This window comes from Lontra canadensis, unplaced genomic scaffold, assembly GCF_010015895.1.
Source record: "Lontra canadensis isolate GAN:19392208 unplaced genomic scaffold, GSC_riverotter_1.0 scaffold23, whole genome shotgun sequence".
Taxonomy (NCBI): domain Eukaryota; kingdom Metazoa; phylum Chordata; class Mammalia; order Carnivora; family Mustelidae; genus Lontra; species Lontra canadensis.
Genome location: NW_022631017.1, coordinates 7,425,841 through 7,449,637, shown reverse-complemented (window position 1 = coordinate 7,449,637; position 23,797 = coordinate 7,425,841). Strand labels below are relative to the sequence as shown.

The 23,797-nt window shown below is 49.6% G+C and overlaps 2 protein-coding genes across 4 annotated transcripts; both read right to left on the bottom strand.

Moving 5' to 3' along the window:
* Positions 1-601: 601 nt before the first annotated feature.
* Positions 602-10,841, bottom strand: TREM2 (triggering receptor expressed on myeloid cells 2). 2 transcript variants are annotated; one of them, XM_032862236.1, is made up of 6 exons: positions 10,707-10,841; positions 5,086-5,246; positions 3,282-3,632; positions 1,814-1,904; positions 953-1,146; positions 602-852 (listed from the first exon to the last, which is right to left on the bottom strand). In XM_032862236.1, the coding sequence occupies exons 2-6, from the start codon at positions 5,123-5,125 to the stop codon at positions 836-838; spliced, it is 693 nt and encodes a 230-aa protein (XP_032718127.1). In that variant the 5' UTR covers positions 5,126-5,246; positions 10,707-10,841; the 3' UTR covers positions 602-835. The 2 variants fall into 2 exon arrangements, with proteins under 2 accessions (XP_032718127.1, XP_032718126.1); XM_032862235.1 differs by lacking the exon at positions 10,707-10,841 and adding an exon at positions 4,615-4,667 and having other exon boundaries at positions 5,086-5,133.
* A 3,228-nt stretch (positions 10,842-14,069) lies between these two features.
* Positions 14,070-23,056, bottom strand: LOC116870479 (trem-like transcript 4 protein). 2 transcript variants are annotated; one of them, XM_032862232.1, is made up of 7 exons: positions 22,766-23,056; positions 22,284-22,607; positions 21,391-21,652; positions 20,802-20,855; positions 19,333-19,451; positions 17,593-17,702; positions 14,070-16,498 (listed from the first exon to the last, which is right to left on the bottom strand). In XM_032862232.1, the coding sequence occupies exons 1-7, from the start codon at positions 22,821-22,823 to the stop codon at positions 16,274-16,276; spliced, it is 1,152 nt and encodes a 383-aa protein (XP_032718123.1). In that variant the 5' UTR covers positions 22,824-23,056; the 3' UTR covers positions 14,070-16,273. The 2 variants fall into 2 exon arrangements, with proteins under 2 accessions (XP_032718123.1, XP_032718125.1); XM_032862234.1 differs by lacking the exon at positions 21,391-21,652 and having other exon boundaries at positions 20,802-20,877.
* Between the last annotated feature and the right edge of the window lie 741 nt (positions 23,057-23,797).

Here is a 23,797-nt window from a genome sequence, read left to right as displayed (position 1 = left end):
AATAAATGAGAAAATTGAGCTAGAGGGAAGGGCAACTTGAACACCAAGCAAACTTTGGATTTCTAAGCTTTGCTGGAGACTTGAGGTGACGTTGTTCCCTTTTGAGCCTCAGTATCCCTTCTGTGTACTGAGGGGCCCAGCCCAGTAGTTCCCGGTTCTGGTATGCTGCACGTTTAAGCCAAGCCCTGGTTGTTCACCCACAGGGGAAGTAACACGAGGAAAGCAATACCCCGGGGGCAGCGAGTGGATGAGTCAGGTGGGAGTTAGAAGGACTGGTGCAGGGGTGGGCAGCAATAATCCTAGAATCATCCTCCTGAGGGGCAGGGGGCAAGTAGAGGAGAGGGGAGCCAGACTGGGTATTAGAGAAATCCCAGAGGAGGAGGCAGGATTCAGTAACTAAATCTAGGGAAGGGAGCAAGAAGACAAAGATGGGTGGTGTGGAGCCTGCGAGAATGGGGGGATGCAGTAGCCTAAGACCCAAGGCCCCAAGACGTCAGACCTTTTATCTCCTCCTTGGCCAAATTCATTCTCCTAGCCCTGTAGCAAGAGAGAGAGGCCTTCGCGGAGCCCCAAACCATCCAATTAAACATGAAGTCTGAGATTTATTTGTGAGAGGATTTAATGTCCAGTGTCCAGAATTTGGCAAATGTTCTTCCCCCACCCACACACACAAACACACCCCTCTGTTCCCAGGCCCAGGGGAAGCAGGGGATGGGCAGGCTGGCCTTCTGCCAAAGCAGAACCAGGAGTCTGGGTGGCTGAGGGGCCAGTGTGCAGGCTGGGAGGGTTCCAGCAGGCCTCTCCTGGGACTCGTCCCATGCAGGGTCCTCTTCTCTCATGTGTCTCTCTGCTCTGCAACCGACCAAGTGCTCACACAGCGCCTCTGAGCCCCACCTCGCCACCCCTGCCTGCCTGGTCCACCCCCAGCCACCGTTGTGCTCTCCATACTCACCTGTTAGGGTCTGGAGCTGGTAACCTGTGTCGTGGCCGCAGTCCAGCTCACTGGCTGGGCATGTCACCAGTTTCTGCCCATGCCAGGCCGCAGCCCAGAGGGCGCTGGCTGCTAGAAACTTGCTGAGAAAGATGCAGGCCAAGAGGAGAAGGATGGAAGTGGGTGGGAAGGGGATCTCCTCTTCAGAGAGACTCCTTGGAGACACAAGGACATGAGGGAGGCCTTGGGGTGGCCCGCACACTGAAGTCTGCCCCCCGGTGAAGGAACAGGGAGACACTGGGAGCTTTCAGAGGCCTAGAATAGCTCCCCACCCAGCACCATCCCTGGGATGAGGCTTGGAGGGCTTGGGCGAGCCTATAACCAGGTTCTACCTGCTAAGCACATTTGAACACTTCCTGTACATGGTGGTATAGTATGGGAGGGTGCACACGTGTATTCTGTGGTTATGATAACAATATTTCAACACCAGTACACAGGCATCAACAAATCAGAGCTTATTCTGGTCCTACCAAAGGAGCAGGTATCTGGGGATCTCAGCTTTGTACTAAAACTTTTATTATTCTAAACTGTGGCCATGTCCAAGGGTGGCCAGAGGAAGAATGGGGGGCTGACCATTCAGGAGTCTTGGAGCAGCTGGTATGTATAAAAAAAGAATTTCATTATTTTAACAACTGGCATGGCCATACCAATACACAATGGCTGGTTGGAGGGGTCTTCGGACAAAAACTCATCTCCAGGTCCTCTCATGCTCTAATTGTCTTTGAGTTTGTCCTTAGTTCTGGGACCTCAGCCTCCATCCCATGACTCGGCTCTGCAGGGCAGAGATCTGCTCAGAGACCCGGGAGAGACCTGTCTCTGTACCTGGAGATGCTGGGCTCCACGTGGATATCCTCAAAGCTCTTGGACTCATCATCGATCCAGAGATCTCCAGCATCCAGGTGTTCAAGGGGGTCTAGGGGGACAGTGCCTGTGAGCTTCTAGCCCTCCTCCTTAAGGCACCTTGAGGCAGAGGGGAGAGCCCATTTGGGTGCGGTGAGGCCTCCTGAGCGCTGGCCCAGAACAGATCAGGTCATTAGCCTCTCTGAACCTCAGTCTCCTGCCCTGTAAAGCAGGCTGAATAGAAACACCTTCTTTCTGGCAGTTTTGCAGGACTGAGTGAGAGCGTACTCTCCGGTGCTTAGCATCTCATTGAGCTCAGTAACTCCCACCCTCCCATCACACAGGGTCTTCGGGAAGGTCAAGTGAGTAGACGGATGTATTTGAAAGTTCTATGTGAACTCTCAAGCTGTCCACACCAGCTGCGGATGGTGATGATGACGATGATTATACGATTTTCCGGCCAACCCCTTGGGAGTTGGCTGAGGCTTAGACCCTGATAGGGCTGAAAATGTGTGTCCCTTCACGCCCTTCCCCCTCATTCCACCACGTAAAAGAGTGGTGGACATGGGGTTTGGGTTGGGGCAAGCCATCTCCCCTCTCCTTCCCACCTTAGACCTTAGACAAATGGCTCATTTCCACAAGGGGTCATGTTGTGGGGGAGGAGGTGGGAAAGGAGAGAGTCAGAAGGGGACTCGTACCCCCGGATTTGTTCTCCTTTGGGACACACAGTGTTCTGAAGACACAGACAGAAGGCTTCCCTGGAGGGCTTCCCTGTGCAAAGCTCAGGGTGGGGAGGACCCCGCTGCCGGTCAAGCTTGGAATGAGGACCCCAGGTAGCTCAGCAGCAGGAGGCTGGGGCATGGGCTGTCACTCACCCCCAGGCACTTTTAACCCTGTCCCCTCATGGGTGCCTCTCAGGAGCCCCATGGGGGGCAGCAGGGACAAACACCATCTCCATTTAAAGATGAGGACATGGAGGCCCAGAGAGGCAAACACATCACCTGGGGTCACAAGCAGCGCCCCTTCCTCAGGCTGTTTTCTGCACCAGGTTGGCACTCTCTTCATGTTGGCGGGTCCTTTGGGTAATTGGGTAAGGGAGTCAATGAACTTCCTCCTGCTCCTTAAGGACTGCTTTAGGTATTCACATCCTAACTGGATGCCAAAAGGATAAAGCTGTTTGGGGAGGCAGGACCACAACCAACTCATTAGGTGCCTTGTGAAACTTAGAGGCCAGGACCATCCTGCCAGCAATGCAGACCTGCCCCAGGGAGCACAGCCTGGCGGGAGGTGCCAGGGTTGGAGTACGGCCCCCTTGTGCAGTGAGCAACCTGCACGACCATCACCGTGGCCCTGAGTGGGAGGGCGAGACCCACACAGTGGGTTTTCCCAGACATCAGAGACATAGTCCCACCCCAGGGTGGGCCAGCGGTGCAGTCAGCCACACACTCACCAACCAGCACCTCCACCAGGACCTTCCTGAGGGTGTCAGCCTCGTCACCGTAGAGACTCTGGCACTGGTAGAGGCCAGCATCGTGAGCTTGAAGATTCCGCAGTGTGATGGTGAGTGTGCCCCCCAGGGCGTCGTCCACGATGGCCGTGCTCCCATTCCGCCTCGTTAGGAAGGACAGCAGCCATGAGCGGTGGGTGCTAACAACCCGCTGGCACGGGCCCCCTGCCTCCAGCTGGCGGCACCAGGCTTTGCGTCTCCCCCAATGCTTCAAGGAGTTGTAGGGGCAGGAGACCTGCAGGGACCGGCCCGCCATACCCTGGAACACTGTCATGTTGTGGGCTCCGGACAACTCTGGGGAGGAGACATTCCTTCACTCTTTGTTCATTTACCGAATGTTTATTGAATGCCCACTGTGTGCAATGAACAAAGAGATAGAAATCGTGCCCTTAAGGAGCTCAGGTTCTTATGTGAGCTGGGAGAAGGTGCATAGCCCATGGCGACACCCAGGTCCTAAGTCTGGCTTTACCTCCGTTGGACTTGCTAGGCATTTTTAAAGAAGTGACTGACCCTCTCTGGGCCTATTTCTAGAGACATTGGTCTTGAAGTTCCCTCCAGTTCTATTCCACACATTTTCTCCCTGTCATATGGGACCAAGGCCTGTCCTCTACCCTCTCCACCTCAAGAGAGCAGGGCTGGATACCCCCTCCCCACCCTGGCCATTCCTGCTTACTCTGCAGCTGCCCACGCTGACACCGGCTCTGCATCTCCTTCTGACCCTTTGCTCCAGGCTTCCCTATTTCTGTGGCTTTGTTCCCCTTTCAGGAGAGACTCATCTCAGAGCTATTTTGGGGGAGACACGAGGCTGCTATTTTGGGCCTTTCTTGGGGCAGGGGAGATAGGTTTAGAGCACAGTTCATTGCCAGGACAGAGGCTGCTGAGGAATCACCCTGAGCCCTCTGCCTCAACTTCCCCTCTCTTGGTCCTCCCTTACCCCATCTTCAACCATATGGTGACAGAAACTTGGAAGACAAGATTAGGGAGCACGTGGCCTGCCTTTGGGAAGCAGAGAGGCCTGATGAGAACAGTGTCCCCTCCACTTGTCACCCTGTCCATCCCTCTGCCTCCATAAAACCTCTCAGCTTCCCTCCACTCCACCCCTAGCTAATAAGCCTCAGGATCAGGGTTCCATTGGGACAGCCTCTCCTCTCTCCAGGTTTGCCTGTTGCTCTAGGGGAATAAGAGGCACCTTCCCCCAGTAAAAAGAGGTAGTTGTGTGCAAGAATCTAGGGTGCTAATCCTCCAACTAAGTGACAGAAATCTTCAGCCCCCTTACCTCCCTTCCAGGATGGAGGACAAGAAGAGCTTCACATCAGCAAAAGAGGTACCCTGAAGATGTACATGCTTGGTTGTGAGTTTTTTTCCTCCTCTTCTTCCCTCCCACCCTGCCATTCCTCTGGGGCTAGCGGTTCATAATTTTAGGGGCTGTAGCCATGCCCCCCAAAACGTACCCCCACTACTAGCTCGAGCCTGAGACACCACCATCAGAATTCCTTCCATTCCCATGTGGCCAGAATCCACTAGCCCCTTATACTTCCACATGACAGAGAGTATGACCATGAGCTCTCATACTGGGGAGGGAGGGAGAGCATAAAGAATGTGGAGTCGGGGGAAAGAGAGGTGCAGAACATGCTGCGGATTTCAACTGCCTTTATAGTTCAAGCTGGTGCTCCCCACCCACCCGCCCGTCATATACTCAAGGAGGGGAAGGAGAGACTGCATGGGCAGCAGAGGGCCAGGGTCCTACCTGTGACGGCGACCAGGATAAGCAGCCAGAGGGACTCCATGCCAGCCTTCCCTGACAGATGGCAGACACAGGGTACCTTGTGCAAGATCTCGTCTTTCCCTTGAATTGCAGAAAGAGAGGGTTCAGGCACGTCAAGTGCTGCCCACAGGAACTGAGCTCCTGGGGATTGAGAAAGAGGCAGGACTGGGGTCTGACTTTATGATTCAGGGAGGGTTTGCTGGGTCGGGGAGGAAGGGAGAGGAGGAGCCAGCCACTGCCTCCCAGCAGTCAGAGGTTGGGGATCCCAGACCTCTGAGAGGCCAGCCTGCCCTACTGGTCCCATCAGCCCTAGTGACCCCACATGGCTGAGGCTGGCCAGTGTCCAAGGCAGAGTCCTCACTACTGTGTTCAGACCCTCCTCCAGCTACAGCACCTGCCACACTCTAGTTTCAGCCTTATGAGGGATGAGGAACAGCTGGACCCTCAACCAGCCCCTGTTAGTCCTTCCCTCCAGGCCAGCATCCCTGTAGTATGACAGCAGCAGACTTCCAAGTCCCTCCTTCCTAGCTCCTTTGTGTGCAAACACCGTCTATGACCTCTCTGTGTCTCAGTTCTTAAAACTGTAAAGTGGGAATAATAATAGTGTGTAGAGTTATTGGGAGGGTAACATGGACTTCCACAGGCAAAGTTCTTTAGAATAGAGCCTGACACACAATAACCACTCGTAAATACTAACTAGTACTATCCTCTTTAGCAAGGAGGGGAAGATGGGCTCTCCACTTGAGGGAGAATATTCTCTTCCACCTGCGATCTCCTGCTTAAGTTTATCCTCCTTTGTACAGTTGAATGCCTCCTGTGTGCACATGCTCACACGGGCATTATTTTGTGCCCATCCACACCTATGGGACAACACAGGACGTGACATTTGCTCGAGTTCTGGGAGGTGGCAGTGTTAATTCCCCACAGGTGTGGGCCCTTGAAGGATGATCCAGGCACAGGGATTTGCATGGGCAAAGGCACCAAAGCATGAAATGGCTCGGTGGTGAATCAGGGATAGGCTGGGGGAAATGGGGCATTCCCAGGGGCAGGAAGTAGAGTCCTGCTGGGGGAAGTAACTGGAAAGTCTGGAAGGGCCCACAAGAATCCACAGATCATCAGAGTCTACTCTGGTTCCTTGCAAGCACTCACTGATTTGTTTTTATTCACTTTACATACATGTACTGTGTATCTGCATGGACAGGGAATGTGCTTGGAGATGGTTTAATGATAAACATAAGACCCTTCACTTAGAAAGCCAACTGCTCAGTCTTGACCTAATGGCCCAGGAAAAGAAGGGTCTGAGGCCACCTGAAAATCACTCTGTAGGTACCCTTCTATGGTCTGCTTTAGAAAGTCAGGATTATTGGCATATCATTTACATGCACAAAAATTCACCCTCTTGGCTGTCTACTTCTGTGAATTTTGACAAACTCCTATATCTCTGTAACAATGGCCACAAGCAAAATGCAGGACACTTCTATCAGCCCCCAAGAAAGTTCCCTCAAGCTCCTGTTAACCAATCTCTTCCTCTCCAACTCAGGTCCTGGCAACCACTGATCTTCCTTCTGTTCCTGCAGCTTCCTGCCCTTTCTAGACTGTCCTATTCCCAGAACCATATGGTATGCAGCCCTGAGTTTGGTTTTTTCACTTATCAAAATGTATTCAGCACACACGGAGTTACACTTCTCAGTAATTCATGTCTTGTTATTGCTGAATATATGTTATTGTATAGCTGAGCCAAACATACTCTAGCCATTCACCAGCTGATTAACATTTGAGTGGTTTCAAGTTAGGGGCAATTATGGAACAGGCCACCATAAACATTCATGTACATATATTTGGTGTGGTCTTGAGCATTATGTCCCTTGGCTAAAATCCTAGGAGTGTAGTGCTGGGTCGTGGTAAATGTGTGTCTAACTTGATAAAGCTGCCACGCTGTGTTGCAAAATGGTTAAACCATTTTTGCGTCCTTGTCAAGACTTGATATTGTCAGGGTTTGGCAAAGCCATTCTAATAAGTTTGTGACAATATCTCATTATACTTTTAATTCTATTTTCATAATAACTAACCATGTTGAACATCTTTTCACTGTTTACTTGCCACCGGTATACCTTTTTTGGGCAAAGTATGAAGCCACATCTTTGTCTATTTTTTAATCATTGATTAGTATCACCATCACTATTTAGCTATAAGAATTCTTTATATATTCAGGATACAAGTCTTTTCTCAGAGATGTGATCTGAAGATACTGTCTTCCAGCCTGTAACTTGTTTTATCTTTCCCTTGACAGTGTTTTTAAAATCTTTTTTCTTAAAAGATTTTAATGTTGATGAAGTCCGAGGTATTGATTTTTCATTTATGATTTGTGCTTTTTGTGTTCTGCTGAGTACTTTTCCTACCTCAAAAGCACAAAGGTTTTCTCCAATATTTTCCATTAGAAGTTTCATGGCATTAGGTTGTACATTTTGGTCTATGATCCATTTCCAGTTAGTTTTCGCTTGTGCTGTGAGATATGATTTGTGGTTTGTTTGTTTTCCTCTGGATGTCCAACTGACCAGCATCATTTACTGAGAGAACTATCCTTTCTGCGTTGAATTGTCCTGGTCTCTGTCAAAAATTGATAGACAGGTCTATTTCTTGACTGTCCTTTCTATTCCATTGATCTAAATGTCTCTTTACACCAGCAGCACACCACCTGGACTACTCACTGTAGCTTTATAACAAGCCCTAAAGTCAGATGACGTGAGTAATTCAACTACACTGCTCTTTTTCAGAAAGAATTGGCATTGGCTGTTCTAGTTACTTTGCCACATAAATTTCGAATCAGCTTGTCAATTCATTACACCCACCCACCCATCCCCCAGAAAAAAATTGTCTGTCAGGCCTTTGATTGGGATTCCATCAAATCTATAGCTCAGTTTTAAGGGAACTAGGCATCTTAGCAATACTGAGTCTTCCAATCCATGGACACAGTCTTGCCCTTCACTTACTTATTTCTTCTATGGTTTCTCTTACCAATGTGCTTTGTGGTTTTCAGCATACAACTCTTGCACACATTCTGTTAAATGTCTAGGTATTTCTATACCTAAGTATGATTTGAGTTCTATTTTAAATGTGTTTAGCTTTCTATATCCTAGACAAAAGCAGAACTCAGAAGTCTCATGAATTTAATTTTCTGGCCCATTTATGTGCCATTCTGACCTTTTCTTCCCACTTCCTTCCTACCTGATGAAAGGCTCTTTTTTTTTATTCCTATAAACCTCACAGCAAAGGGCAGATATCAAGAAATCTTTACGGAGTCCTCACAGCCCATGCATATCAAATGCTCTCATCTTTCAGCTCGTGCTAATTTGTGGTTCAATTTCCTGATCCTCACATCTGAGCGCCGGAACATTTTGGCATCACCCCACTCCCACGCCCAGGGCTAAATCTGTGTTTAAAGACACTTGCCCCCTCCGATTCAGGCACAGAGATCTTTTTCCCTTTATCTTTGCATCTGAACCCTGTCATTCACTGATGCGTGCATTTATCAGCCACCATGTCTTCGCCAGTCACTACGATAGAGAAGGCAGGTCTCTCAGAGTCTGGGGAAGTCCCAGACCAGAGGCACGGCTGGACGTATGAAACCCTCCTGATGTCTCCCTTCAGCTGAGACTTCACAGCTGCTGGACAATCCCTTTCAGAATGCCTGGAGGCTCCTTAGTGAATCCCTCTAGCAGCTGTTTCAATGATCACTTTCCTCAAACACACCCTCTATTCCCCCTCTCTTTTCCCTAGAGGTAAAATCAAGACTCATATGTGAGCATCCCCATCATCCTTCAGACTACCATTATCCTCTCAGCCTTACTCAAGCCACATGAGTGGCCGGGGAAGCACAGGATTTCAGTCAGGACCATGGCCAGAAGCAACACCTGGGCTGGGCTGGGGGAGGGACAGCTGGCAGCGGAATGGGCCACTGAAATCCGGAACAACTCAAACTCCTTCAGGGTATACCACTGACCCAAATAGGGAAGCCCCTGCCCAGCAGGCTGGAGAGAGTAATTGCTGTTGTTCACCACACCCTCTGCGAGAGTAACCAACCATAAACATCAGAGCCTACAGATATCATTTGCTGATAAGCAGCCAGTTTGACTCCTCTCTGCCAGTTCCCTCTTCAGTCCTGTCCTGCGTTTACCTGCTCTCACCCTCCTGGACTCAAACCCTTGCCCTCAAGCCCCAACCTCCTCTCTCACCTCTGACTCCTCTCACACTTGTTCTTTCCCCACCTTTCTTTGTATTTGGACTGTCCACCACTCTCCCACTCTTCCTGCTGAGGCTGTTCTCCCATTCTTAACATCTGATATTTTCTTAGTTGAAGACCTCAACCCCTGTCCAGGGTCAGTGCCTCCCCTCATCAGGGCAGGACAACTCCCAGGACCTGAGGGAGTGTGTCCTCATGCATGTGCACGTGCTGGGATTGTTTTAGGTCACCGGCAGGCAGCCGCTGATGGGCTGCAGGATGGCAGGCCCAAAGGGAAGATCTGGATGAGAACACAGGAGCTGGGAGCTAGGGACCCAGGCACTACACCTGGCGCAAGTCATTACCTGAGGCAAAAGCAGAGGGAACCTCATCTGTCTCGTGGCTGGATCAGAATGGGTCCAAAGTCTGGCCAGAACTGAGGAGTATGCCTCGCCTGCACTTGGGGATGAAGCATGGGGGTTGGAAGGCTGGGTGGGATAGAAACAGGAACTGCAGCAAGGAGTAAGCACACAGGTTTTGGCTCCTTACAGACCTGTGCTTAATGCCAACTCTGGTATTTACTAGCTATGCAGCCTTGGGCGAGTTCTTAACTCTCTGGGCTGGCTTCACTACCTGGGTATACACAGCTAGGGCAAGCTAAGTGCAAAAAAAAAAAAAAAAAGGCCATTATTATTTTCCTTCTTCTTCCATATATTTCTTTCTAAAACCTTCCCTTCTTTTCCTGCCTATCTCTATCCCAGAATTCCAGCTTCCAGTTTCAAGACGACTACTTCCCCGCATCCTATTTATCCATCTGTCTATCTCCCTCCCCTGGATGACCCCCAGGAACTGCTTTCTCACCCATCCCCTCTCCTCCAGTGTCTCAAGTGCTACTCCCGCACTCCCCCATGCACCTTTCCCTCCATGTTTACCTAGACGCCGTCTCACCTGTCCTGAAAACCCCTCACTTGCCTCTGCTTCCCTATCACTATCCCTATCCCTTTTATTTTCAAGCTTATTTTAAACTTACTTTATGTTTTACTTTTTTACTTTGTAGAGACGTCTTTGTTTTTTGTGCTCTTCAACCTTTCATTTGAGTCTGATCACTAGAAGCCATGAATGGCCCCTCCCAGCCCTCCTGGCCTGGCTTTTCTGCTGCCTTTGATACCCGGACCACCCTCTACTCCTGCCCCCACCCCATGCTCCATGCTATCCCTGCTCAGTCCTGCTCTGTCCCTGGTAAGGCTGTCCCTCGGGATTCTATCGCCCTGGCTCCTGGCCGCCTGACTTACTGGGTCTAGCCAAAGGGAGCTACTGGCAGGGGGTTGGCGGTTAGGAGGAGAAATAAGTTGGGATATTTTCTTCCCGCTTCTCCCTTCTAGTGCTACCATGGCTCAGGCAGTGGCTGCTTTCCGCTGATAGGCGGTCCCTCCTCCACAGCTCCAGCTTTCTGTTGGCTCCAGTAACGTAATCATAATCGTCTCTTCTGCCCTTCCAAGTGGGGGTGTTCACAGCTCCCTGTCTTTGGATGCATCACCATCCCTTGGTCGTCCCCTCATCTGTGCCCACTCCTCTGTGGGAGCCCTGTTAAAATGATTGTCAATTGGACCTTTTTGTGTGTGCCCACCTGTTCCCAGAAGGGAACTTGTGCGGGAGCTATCTACTACCTGCTGGGCATTTCTTTCACTCTTACAGAGGGAGTGGGAGAGCCTGGAACCCTCTTCACAGGGGCACATTCATTTATCCCACTTATTTTCCAAGCTCCTACCGTATGCCAGGAACCACTAGGTGCTAGGAAGGTGCTATAAATAAAGGAAACACTACCTCTCTGTTCCTAGATGTGGAAGTGATGCTGATATTGTAAATCTGTACTCGCAGGATTTTAATCCAATACCCTGGGTTCAGGGAGTGAAGGGAGACCCTCAAATGAGTCTTCAGAGAGAGTTTGGGCATTCCTGGTCATCTCAGCCTGAAAGGCACATTTGAGCTTCTGTTCTGAGTGTGAGTTGAGAAGTCAGGATGCCCACCAGGGTGGAAATGGGGGCCCAGGCTTGAACCACAGAAATCTGCCAACTAAAGATTGGTCTTGCCATGGCCAGAAGCATAATGCCCTAAAAACAAAAGAGGATTATTGGAAACTTACAATCTAATGCAAAGAAAGAAAACAGTTCCTCCAGAGAGGGGCTGATTCCCACCCCCAGCACTGAGTGGACCCCACAGGGTGGCACTATCTCCCTGTTTGTCATGCTCTGGCCTGAGCCAGGTCACAAGTCCTTCCCTCTACACCCAGAATATGTTGGGCAATCAGGGATCAACAAGGAAATAAACCCTGAGACCAACGTACAGCTAGATGGGCCCTTCCTGACATTATCTGACCATGAAACCCTTTAAAAAGTACTCTAAATTTTGAGACATCTGCAGGAGCTCTGGAGTTATCATTTGTGCCAGGGTTACAGTAGAAATAAAAAACAGTCCTAAAGACAAATTCGTTGCTGCAAAATTTAACAGTTTTCCACAACACTCCAAGCAGAATTTTTATAATCACAATATAGAAAAACCAGATATTTTTAAAGACCCAGTGTTCAAATGACAGCAAGATAAGACAACACTTAGTAACACACACTAACGCTTAGATGACATACACCAATGATGTCAACAGTTATTTGGTAAATACTTCTTAGGCAGTTGAAGCGTCACACCTGCAAAGCCATAGGTAATTTCTCCCCAGGATCACCTGTTTCACTTACGTAGCACAGAGATTCAAAGGGAGATTTTCCTATTATAATAACTATATGAAATGTGTTCAGCATTTTAGAAATCTTTCAAAAAACTATATTCAATTAACTTTCATGTGAAAAATACATAAAAATGCACTCTAAAAGGTGAAAGTTATCCACAGTTCTACAACTCAAAATACATGAACGTTTACTGAGTGCTTACTATGTGCTAGGCATTGTTCTAAACACCTTACATGTGTTTTGTCATTATGTGTGAGGTAGGCAATAATTTTGTTCCACGTAACTGGCTGGGATCCGAGAAGTTAAATAACTTGCCCAAGGCCACACAGCTAGCACAGGTAGAAGTTAGATTTAGATCTAAACAATGTGGCTCAAGAGCCAGTCCTCCTAATCTTACTGAATGGAATTTTCCTCCATTGCTCTAACTCATTCCCCAGAGAGCATCACTACTGATATTTTGGTGTTTGTCCATCTAGCCTTTTTGCCATGGCCACACACAGAGACACAAACATAAAGGAGCTCATGCTAGACATATTATTTCGTGGCTTGTGTTTTTCATTTAATATATCTAGAACATCTTTCCATTTCAACAGGTATCTACATAATATTCCTTGGTGTGAATATAGCATAATTTACTTAATCAGCCTTCCATTATTGGATATTAAAAGAGTTTCTACGAGTTAATGCTTGTAACTTGTGATAAGCATAACTTACTTTTCCTCACTTTAAAATGTTTGAAGAAAATATATTATTAGCATGGATTATTTTCACGTGACACTAACGTCTCTTAAAACACTAATGTTTGTGGAACACTGGGAAGCGAATCCAGATACTTCACTACCTTCAGTAAGCTTCAGCTTGCAATCCCTTTCTTCTGCACTCTGAGTCATGTAGCAGAACCTGCTGTCACTCACCCTCCCACCCCACATCACCAAACCATCCCCACAAACTCAAATATCTCAGCCTAGAAGACAAGACCTAAAATAGCAGGGACCAGAGAGATATGGAGTATCCATACTTCTCCCCAGCTCAGACCAGCTTTTTGACTTCTGAGTGTTTGGCTGAGGAAACATGATTCCTTCAGTGAAGACATTAATGACTACCAGTGGGTGGGCAAACAAAGAGACCAGAAGAATTGGGTCAAGGAGAGACTCCCTGGGGTGAGGGGAGGGGTGAGTAAGATGGTAGATGCCCGCTATTGACAGCAAGATAAATGTGGACTCATATGTTTCCTTCAAGGACAGAGTAAAGTTTCAGATTGTTTTGATGACTTTTTGTTGGTGTCAGCCTAGGTGTCCTTGAATGAAGGTCCTTGAAAGACAGGACCTTCGCCAAGTACCCCTTGAGTAAACTGTTATGCATATGACCACCATAGTAGGAGGGAAAAAAGGACTTGTTGGTTTATTTTTTAGGTTGGGGGGGGTGTTGTTTGTTTGTTTGTTTATTACTTAGGTCTTTTTCTAACTTCAGTACCTACTCTCAGGGGTCAAGAAGTTAATCTTTTTTTTTTCTTTTGGTTGAACAATTTTTTTGTTGTTGGAAATTTTTTTAATTATCTTATTTTTTTTATTATGTTAGTCACCATACAGTACATCATTAGTTTTAGATATTGTGTTCCTTGACCTTTGTTTGCATTTAACACCCAGTGCTCCATGCAATAGGTGCCCTCCTTAATACTGTCACCAGGCTCACTCATCCTCCACCCCAAAACCCTAAGTTTGATTCCCAGAGTCCATAGTCTCTCATGGTTCATCTCCCACTCTGATTTCACACCCCCTCCCATTTTCCCCTTTCTTCTCCTAATGTCCTCCATGCTATTCCTTATATTCCACAAATAAGTGAAACCATATGATAATTGTATTTCTCTGTTTGACTTCAGTGAAAAAAAAAGGACTTGTTTTGAGAAATCCAGTAAGGATTCCCAGGAGAAAGAAGCTCCAGCAGCAGAAGAGGCAGTAGCAGTTAGGAAAGACAAGGCAAGCCAGATTTTTGACCCTTGGGAAGCTGAGTTAGGATTAGAATTTACATTAAGAACTTTTATTTCACCATGCCATCTGGGTGACAAATGAGAGGAAGGAGAAAACACTGATGATTGCATAAAAGGTTTTATGGGCCAGGCCTGGAGGGGGCAAACAGTAACTTCCAGAGCCCAGTCACTTGACTACCTCTAACTGCAAGAAAGGCTGGACTGTAATCATCTAGCTATGTTCTCAGGAGGAAATAATTTGGGGAACAACTACTGAACCCCTTTCAAGAGTCAAGACTTTGGGAAAAAGTTAACCTGTCTGCACCTCAATTTCCCCCATCTTTAAAATGATAGGAGAGTACCTTCCTTCCAGGATGTTTGAGCCATTAATGTATGTAGAGGAATGTGGCCTATAAGAAACACTCCATAGTTGTTGGCTTACTAGCCTTAATCATTGTGTCCCCAACCCTGAGCAGTGGCTAGCAGTCAGCAGATCCCTACAAGGACTGTGTAATGACTATAACTCCGGGTGCTCTAGTCTGAGTAAATCCTTTGGGTTTGGACAGCTCATGAGGAACCTGACCCCTGGGATGGCTCATAGTGCTGTAGCCAGGAAACCTGAGTTGAGAAGACCATGGTGAATACGGGCTCCCTCAGTGGGAGTGTAGACTAAAATACAGACCAAGAGGCACTGTTAGGAGCCTAGAACCATGGAGGACCAGAGGTCAAATAAGTCCACAGGTCAGTGCCAATGACCTTCTCAGAGAAAGGCTAGGTAGGGTGGGAGGTCAGGGTGCAGTAGTTGCCCAGTCTCTAGGAGTCAGATGTAAGGAGTTGGAAGGGCAGAGCAGAGACCTGGAGGGCTAAAGTGATGCTCAGAGCATCCTGCTCTCCACCTCCTTCAACTTGGGGTTGTTCCTGAGTGTCCTCATGCAACCACAGACTGAGGATAGAACAACATCCTCGGCACAGGGAGCCTGGAATGTCCCAAGTGACAAGTGCTTAGCTTGCCTTCCTCCCTGAGGAAGACCTTTCCCTTGCACCCAGCCTGCCAAACCTCAGACCGCCCCCCACTCTTCACCTCTCCAACCCCTCTACCTTTCTGGCCATGAAGCAGCCTGACCCTCAGGTCCCATCCTGTAGGCAAGCTGACCTTTCACTGTAATTGAGGGCAAGCTGAAAGACAAAAAAACATTCACAAACAAGCTGCTTGAGCAAGAGGTGGTAAATTCCCTGTCCTTGGAGAGATTGAGGCAGATACTGCATGACTCACTGGGATTTTGCAGTTGGACTCACTGGCAGTTAGATTCGATGATCTTTAAATGTTATCCTTGAGAAGTGATGTATCAGCAGTCAAGCAATCTTTTCCATGACGTGGTAGGACCCCACCCTCTGCCCCCATGACCTGGAGTTCCCACAGTTCAGAGTCACTCCTTGGGAGTGCCTAATAAAGAAGGGGGCTCTGTCCCCATAATAGCCCTGTGCAAGGGCACTAGGGCAAAACAGGAGGTAACCCTCAGCCTGCTGTCCTTGAGGTGCAGCTAGTAGAATACATGATAGCTTCTGTGGAAGGCAGAGGAACCCAGATCAGTTCTGGTGGAGCTGCAGGGGCCACCACGGGGAAGGAAATTCCCATGCCCCACCTTGACTGGCAAGGCCAAGGGTTAAGGAAGACCGCTGAGCAGCAGACACTGCCCGTCCTGTCAGGATCATTTGTGAGAATCAAAATCAGAAGGTCAGGAAGGAGAGGAGGAGCTGGGATGGAGAGATAGAACTTAGTGACCCTCAGAGAGAGTTGGGCAGGGGCTGTCATGAGGAGATCACCAAAGAGGAACTTGCACAGCATGTCAGGATTTCATAAACCCTGGTCAGGAAGGAAGTGAGGGTCACAGAGTGTGAAGATTGGGTGACTTGGAGCACTGGTGTCCAGATCCTATTTAACTGGACTCTACTCCAGTATCCCTCCTCCCAGACCCTGGGGAGGGGAACAAGCAGTTGTCTAGAGACCCCTTCTATAGGTCCCAGAGCCTACCCATCACAGCCTTCACACTCAAAGCTTCTCCCCTCTGAATGATAACGACTTTCCTTTCCTCCTTCCTCCTCATTGCCCTTGTAGGAAGCAATGATCTTTTGCTGGTTTGGGACCATCTTTGCCATGCTGAAGTCCTCCCCCCGCCCATCACTGGCAGAGCAGCCCTATGCCTCACAAGTATTTGCTAAGTGCTCACTGCTCAGTGAAGTCTATCCTTAGCTCTTGAGCTCCCTATCCGGGGCAGTTGACTTGGTGGGCTGGGGTCTGGTTCCAGGGATGCAGGCATATTCTACAGTCAGAAGGGGATCAGGCATGGGTTTCAGTTTGGGCTGAGTGTTGACGTAGATGGAGTCCTCAGGGCCGAATTGATTCAGGTGGATAAGTGAGGCATAGCAGATGGCCCCAGTGTCCTCATCAGAGCCCTTCTGTTGATCGGAGCCCTAGGAATCAAAGGAGACAGACATTCAATGTACAGATCATAGCTGGGCGTGGTCCGTGGCCCCAAGGCTGCCCTGAGCTGGGTGGAGGACAGAGACAGTGATAAGGTGTGGAACAGAGTATGGACCCTGCAGAGCCTCTGGGAATGGCTAAAGGCAGCAAAGTCACCGTCACTAAAGATGTTTAAGAATAGGCTAAGGAAGGGGCGCCTGAGTGGCTCAGTGGGTTAAAGCCTCTGCCTTCAGCTCAGGTAATGATCCCAGGGTCCTGGGACGCAGCCCCGCATCGGGCTCTCTGCTCAGCGGGGAGCCTGCTTCCTCCTCTCTCTGCCTGAGTCTCTGCCTACTTGTGATCTCTGTCTGTCAAATAAATAAATAAAATCTTACAAAAAAAAAAAAAAAGAATAGGCTAAGGAAGACAACATAGGGTGTGACCCGTGGACCAATAGCACTGGCATCACCTAGCAGCTTGATAAAATCTCAGGCTCCACCTAAGCTCTAGGAAGGCAGTCTCTGGGGGTGGTGTCCAGGAAATTCTGTTTGCACAAGTTCTCCAGGAGTTTTCTATCCACACTTGTTTGAAGAGCACTGAGCTAGAAGAGCAATTGGTAGGGATGCCATTTGTAGAGTTGATCCCAGCATTACAGAGGGTTGTAGCAGATGCTTTAAATCCTCCCAATCCTGCAATTCTGTGATTTCAAGAGTTTTAGATCTTTAGACAAGACAGGCCTACCCAACAGCAACAGACCGGTCCCCAGTTCCTGATGAGAGAGCACCTAGGGAGCTGTGTTTTTACCATGTGACCCCCGTCCCCCTAGCTGACTGGACTGGTGGCAGCCATGCCATGAGAGGGGGCCCCCTATTAACAGTTGACTCCTGTGGGGGTGAAGATCAAAAGCTGGGGAGTCAACTTCTCTTTCTAAGTGGTTTGAATTGGGAAGGATGGGGCCAAGGGTGCATGTAGATGAGGCAACAGGAGCGTGAAGAGTCACGAGTGAGCCCTGGTGCAGAGTGAACAGAAACTACAAGTAAATACAAGCTGGGAAGCTGGAAAACAACAACCACCACCAAACAAAAAACACTGACAAACAAGATACCCAGGAAAGTTGAGATCGCCTCTGCCCTGGTGAGAGGTCCTTCCTATGCCCAGTGCTCTGTTCCTTCTGGACTGAGATGTTGTTATAGATGTGGTGGGATTTGTCCTCACCTGTGAAGGAAAGAGTCCAGTTTGGGGCAGGGACCTCTCCGCAGGTCCCATTCCTCTGGGAAGGCAGGGGCGCCCGAGGTCCCCACTGGGCGGAGGGACCAGGGCTGGGTCTGGAAATCCCACCCTGCCCCGGGGGGCTCACTAATGGCCAGCACACAGCATCCAGGGGTCAGACCTCGGTGCCAAGGGGCAAATCAGACTGGCGGCATACAGCAAATTTGCATAAAACTGGTAAAGCTGAATCAATCCCAGTCACTGAAAGTTCCAAATTTAAAAATCCATTTAAGTATAATCTATTTGCTAGTGAAGTTACCTATAATGTCTTTCAAAATTTTGAACCAAGAACCGCATTGAGAAACATTTTATCTTATTTCTATATATACAAACACACAGACTCATACACACACTCTCTCTCCTAAAAGTCCAATGAAAAAATATTTATCTTTCCAATGTGATATTTTGCTTTTCTATTTTAGTTTATGAAAATAGTATTGTGACCCACTACGTTTACTTTACATAATTTGAAAAATACGTATATAAAATTTTACAACCCATTACTACTTTAGGATTTTGATAGCTCGAAAAATTAAAGTCATTAAGGTTCAACATAGCGCTGGCCCACTTCCACATTTCAAAAAAGTTGTCACCACACACATCACTGGATTATATGGTTAATAAATATGCAATATGTGCTAAACAAACCAAACAACAAAAAACAAGGCCGGAATCATCAAAAGACACTAATCTGATAAGCCTTGCACAAAATGCTGGTGATTTTACATGTGATTAATGCTAAAAAAACCCTGCAACTTAAACATTAAAAAATCCTTTAACGGGGCGCCTGGGTGGCTCAGTGGGTTAAAGCCTCTGCCTTCAGCTCAGGTCATGATCCCAGGGTCCTGGAATCAAGCCCCGCATCGGGCTCTCTGCTCAGCGGGGAGCCTTCTTCCCCCTCTCTGTCTCTGGCTGCCTCTCTGCCCACCTGTGCTCTCTGTCTGTCAAATAAATAAATAAAATCTTTTAAAAAAAATCCTTTAATGCTTTTAGGAAGACAAATTTTTAAAACAATAGTGACAATTTAAAAAAATACTCTTGTGGTGCCTGGGTAGCTCAGTTGGTTAAGCATCTGCTTTTGGCTCAGATCACGATCCCGGGGTCCAGGGATTGAGACCGCAGCCGACTCCTTGCTCAGCAGGGAGCCTGCTTCCCCTCTGCCTGCTGCTTCCCCTGTTTGTGTACTCGCTCTCACTATCTCTCTCTCTCTGTCAAATAAATAAATAAAATCTTAAAACACATATAAACACACAATAAAAAAGTTTTCCAGATAAATTTGTTTAAAAATCCTTACCTATAAGAAGAGGGCAAAATATACACTCCCCAATGGATACTAGAATACCCAGTTTTTGGTGAATAAGGTTTGGAAGGGGCTGACCTTGAGCCTTTGAGGAGAATGACCCCACCTGCTGCTCTGACAAAGCAAGAGAACACAGCGATCCTGACCACTCACCACACAAGCCTCAGTTTCCCTGTTGGTCAAATGGGCATGAGAAGCCAGTCTTCAGGCTCGTGGGCATGGGAACATCATGGCTAAGCCCTCAGTGGTCTACTTGGAGCCAGCACTGGGGTTTACCTTTTGCGGCGCTTCTGCGGGCTTTCCTGAAGGACAGGATCACGAGGAGGATGAGCACCAGCACCAGCAGGACACCCAACGTAGAGCTGGGAACGATGAGCTGCCAGTTGCCCTGAGGGCTTTGGAATAACAAATGACCAGCCAGGTGAGGCAAGTGGGAGCCAACCTTCTGTCCAGAAGGCATCCCTCTCCCCACCTGGGTGATCGTGACCGACCCTCCTGTTGAGCCGGCCATGGTCAAGGGCTCTGCCCCATAAGCCATGCATGTCCAGCCACGTCCAGCCACGTCCAGCTACATCCAGCCACGTCTGGCCATGTCTAGCCACATCTGGGCTTGTTTCTTCCTCTGTGAAACGGGAATGTCTTTCCTCCTTTTCCCTTTCTGGCTGCTGTCCCCTAACTTGAACCTTGTTGCAGGGTCTGTACTCACCCCTCCCACATCCTGCTCTTAACTATTCTTGGTCCCAGTTCCTCACCCCTGCCCATGAGATGGGCTCAGCTGGTGCCCTGTGACCAACAGCGCTGCCACATAATAAATGCTTTTGAACAAGACCTGTCTTAGGTCAAAGGCAGAACACTAAGATAGGCTTCCTTACACTGCAGCAGGCTTCCAGGGAAGGTGTCTGCGGTGTCAAGGGTTGAAGCCCTAAGCCTGGGTGGCAGCTGCTGTAAGGACCCCTCTATGCTCCATGACCAGCACCACGCAGCTTCTGGGTATAGCGCCTTGAAGCAAGGAACCAGGATTTCTGAGAACCCTGGGCTCCCATCGCAGTGATGGTGGGTGGGCAGAAGGCAGGGGAGGGTGGTGGCCGGAAGAAAAACAGCTATCGGGTCACTCCCGGGGGCTGGGGCCTGGGAACCATCAGGCAGGATGACAGGAAATCAGGCCATGGACTGTAGTAACTACAAAGTGCACCCTTTCCCGGGACCCCGGCAGCTATGGGATAAAGAAGGGCTGGAAGAGGGGAGAGAGAAATGAGGCAGCCCTGGTCACATGTCTGGCATTGAGTCAGACCCAATTCTACCTCATCTTCACAGCCCTCTGTACAGCAGTGGTTGCCAACTGGCGGTGCTTGTGTCTCCCAAGGCAAGCTTGGCAATATCTGGAGACGCTTGGATTTTGTTGTCGCAACTGGGTGATCCAGGGGGAGATTGGCACTGCTGCTATCTAATGGGTAGGGGTCAGGGATGTTGCCAAATAGCCTGCAGTGCACAGGACAACCTCACACCAAATGTTGACATGCCAAAGGCAAGCAGGTACCTGCTGTAACGTGAGGATGTCATTGGCCCCATTCTGCAGATGAGAAAACTGAGGTTTAAAGAGGCAAAGCCACCTGGTACAAATGGTGTGACTCCCATTTCATCCCCTGAGAGCCAGATAGTGGTGGGGATGTGGCAGCTGGAGGCATTCGCCACAGCTGGCCATGGGTGGGAGGAAGTGGAGGGCAGGGAAGATGGGGAAGAAGTACCTGTCAGTGACAGGGCTGGTGGCAGAGGTCCAGGCTGTGGTCCCACTGGTGCTCCTGGCAGTACGCAGGGTTGAAGCTGTAAGAGATGACAATGAGGGTAGCACTCCCATGTGTTTGCCCCACTTTCCAGGCTCCCCATTGCTAGTCCTTGGCCCTGGAAAGGAGGAGCCCACACAGGGCCCTGGGCCAGGTGAGGACTCTGAGAAGCACCATGCCTCATGCCCTGCACCAGGCCCTCTATGCGGGAGTTACTCTGTGTGGGATTTCCCTCTCAGTCAAGTGCTCCAGTGTGAGAGGCTTTAGGTTAGGATCACACTGTCACTGGTATATTGGATATACTACAGTCTTTTCTGTTTTCATTGTTCTTGACCATGTTATGCACTCTCAACCGAAAATGCATCCCTCCCACCCCCCACCCCACTTTTGTCTCTTCTGGATCAATTCCTGCTCACTCATAAGGCCCAAGTGGTATCACCTCCTTTGGGGAATCCTCTAGGAGAATCCATACCACTGCTTTCTCCAGCAACCTGCTCCCTCCCTTCACTGGGCCACCATCCAACATGCTTCCAATACACCACCTACCACCCACCAACTTAACCCTTCACTTCTGTGTCGGCCTTGGGTGCAGGGTTCAGCAGGGGATGCTGTGGGCTCCACCAGCACAGGATAGAGTCTCAAGGTGTTTGATTTCCCTTCCAGGGTGCAGCCCCTGCCGTACATAGAGTGGACAGTGAGCCATGGCTTGGGTGGTTGGTGATTGACCAAGCAGCTGACCAGGGTCCTCTGGGTGCCCAGCTCACCAGATGGATGAGCAGGCTTGGCAGCTGGTCTGGGAAGATGCCATTCAAGCCCTGGCCATCACAGGGAAACACAGGGGGGCTTTGTAAGTCTGAGATTTTCAGGAAAAACACCAGGGCCTCAGTCAAGACTATCGCCCAGCTTCCCACCTGAGCCTTAAGGTCTCTCGACTCTAAGGAGCAGGTCCAGGGTGAGGACACAGGCTCTCTGAGCCCTTGGCCACCACACCTCCCTGTCTCGTCCCCAGAGTACCGTGTCTGCCTCCCTAGATGGCTCCTGTCTGTCCACATTTCTTAACCCATCCAGTCACCTGCAACGCAAGCACTACCCTTTGAGAGAAAGCTGGGGTTAGGGCCAAGAGTCGGGATGCCAGGGATGGCCCAATCAGCCAGTCTTGCTCAAATCTGAGAAGGCTCTACAGTCATTACAAACCAGTGGATGAGTCTTGTTCATAACAACAAAAATGTTCAGAGAAATGCATGTGATGGAAAAGGAAGAACCACGGGAGCCAGCAGGTCTGAGTTCTGGTGCCTGATCTGCCCTTAACCAGAGGTGACTCTGGGCAAGGGGCACCCATTTTTGGCTGTGAGAGCACTGAAGACCATTATTTTGGAGTCCTTTCTAGCTGTAACATCTTGTGACTCAGGATGATTGAGAAGCACACAAAGAAGGGAAAGGACTCACCCCGAGATACCACCAGATGGATGTTTCTGTGAAAAAATATCCTGGAGGATTTGTAGGTTCCACATGAATAAGATCCAGAGTCTTCAACCCTGAGCTCGGTCATGGTGACGATGAAGTAGCCCCATCTGACGTTATCCTCAATGGAGTTTCGAGGCTTCCCCTGGAGCTGGGGCGAGGTGGCTAACCGGGTACAGGTACGTGGTAAGTCCCACCTGCACCAGAATTTCACGGCTCCTGAGCCTCTCTGGGGCTGGTACGGGCACTTCACAGAGAAGGACTCCCCTTCCAGGTGATGCAGCAACTCTAGCTTCTGTCCCCACGAGCCTGAAAGTACACTCTCACGTCAGGGAGCCACCCCTCAGACATGGTGGGGCTGGCAGGTGGGTGCCCCGGCCGTCCCTCTGCATGGCCCCCCTCATGTCCACCTCACCTGGCCATCTCCCTCCTCCTGCCCCTTTCCCTCCCTCTGCCCCCCTCATCACCTGAGGCCAGGAGCACCAGCAGGACAGGCGGCAGCGGGCATGTGGCGTCCCAGGCCATGGGCCCTCTTCTTGAGCTGGGGTGGGAGCAGGGAGGCCCTGAGGAGAGGGAGCTGGAGCTGGGGCGCAGGGGTGGGGATTTGGCCTAGCCACTCTCACTTGTCCAGGAAGAAGAGCTGAGGGAGGCCAAGTCCTCCAGGGGGCAGCGGGAGGCCTGGGAGGAGGGGAGGTCTTGGCCTGTAAGCAGGAGCCTTGTGCTGCAGGTGCTACATGTGGGCTGGGTCCAGTCTCAGAGCTGAGGCTCCAGGAGATTCTGAAGCTTCTATCGGCTAACTCTTGCCCAGCCTCTTCCTCCTTGTTGCATTGGGATTAGGGTGTAGAAAGCTGTGAAAGTCCAGGAAGAAACTCTCTTGAAACCAGAACCTATTTCTCCTTTCTGCTTTCCCCTCTAATCTACCACTTCCTCCCGTTCCCAAGTATGTCCTCCCTGCAAGTAGAAAGGTCCAGCTGAAGGTTGACAGAGTTAGGGGACCCTTTGGAGGTGCCCAGTGGTCCGAGACTTCCTGCCCAGGCCTGTCTGGGAGCTGGGGAGCTCTGTGGGGATTGGAGGGACCAAGGAGAAAGGAGAGGGAGAGTCATTTCCAGAAATGGAGGTAAAGGGAATGCCCCTGGTATGGGTGGGAGAGAGTGAAGAAGCTGCAGACATAATTGGTGGAGAGGGGAGTCAGTGGGGGGAGATAGATGCAGAAGGATGGGACCTGGGGGGGTTCCTCCTCCAGGTCACCCCAGTTCCTCAGCTCCCAGCCTGCCATAATCACTCCATAAGCATTTGTCAAAGGACCACAGTAATCAAGCACATCTTAAGGAATAATTGTCATTAGAAGAGCTACTATAACCACAGGCTCTTTACAACCCAGAAAGAAGAAAACCCCGTGAAAATGCAACATGGCAGGTCGGGCATGTGGTGTGCAGACTCTGAGGTGGAGATGAGCACAGCAGGCCTAAAGTGCCCGGGGAACAAGCCGGGATTAGGAG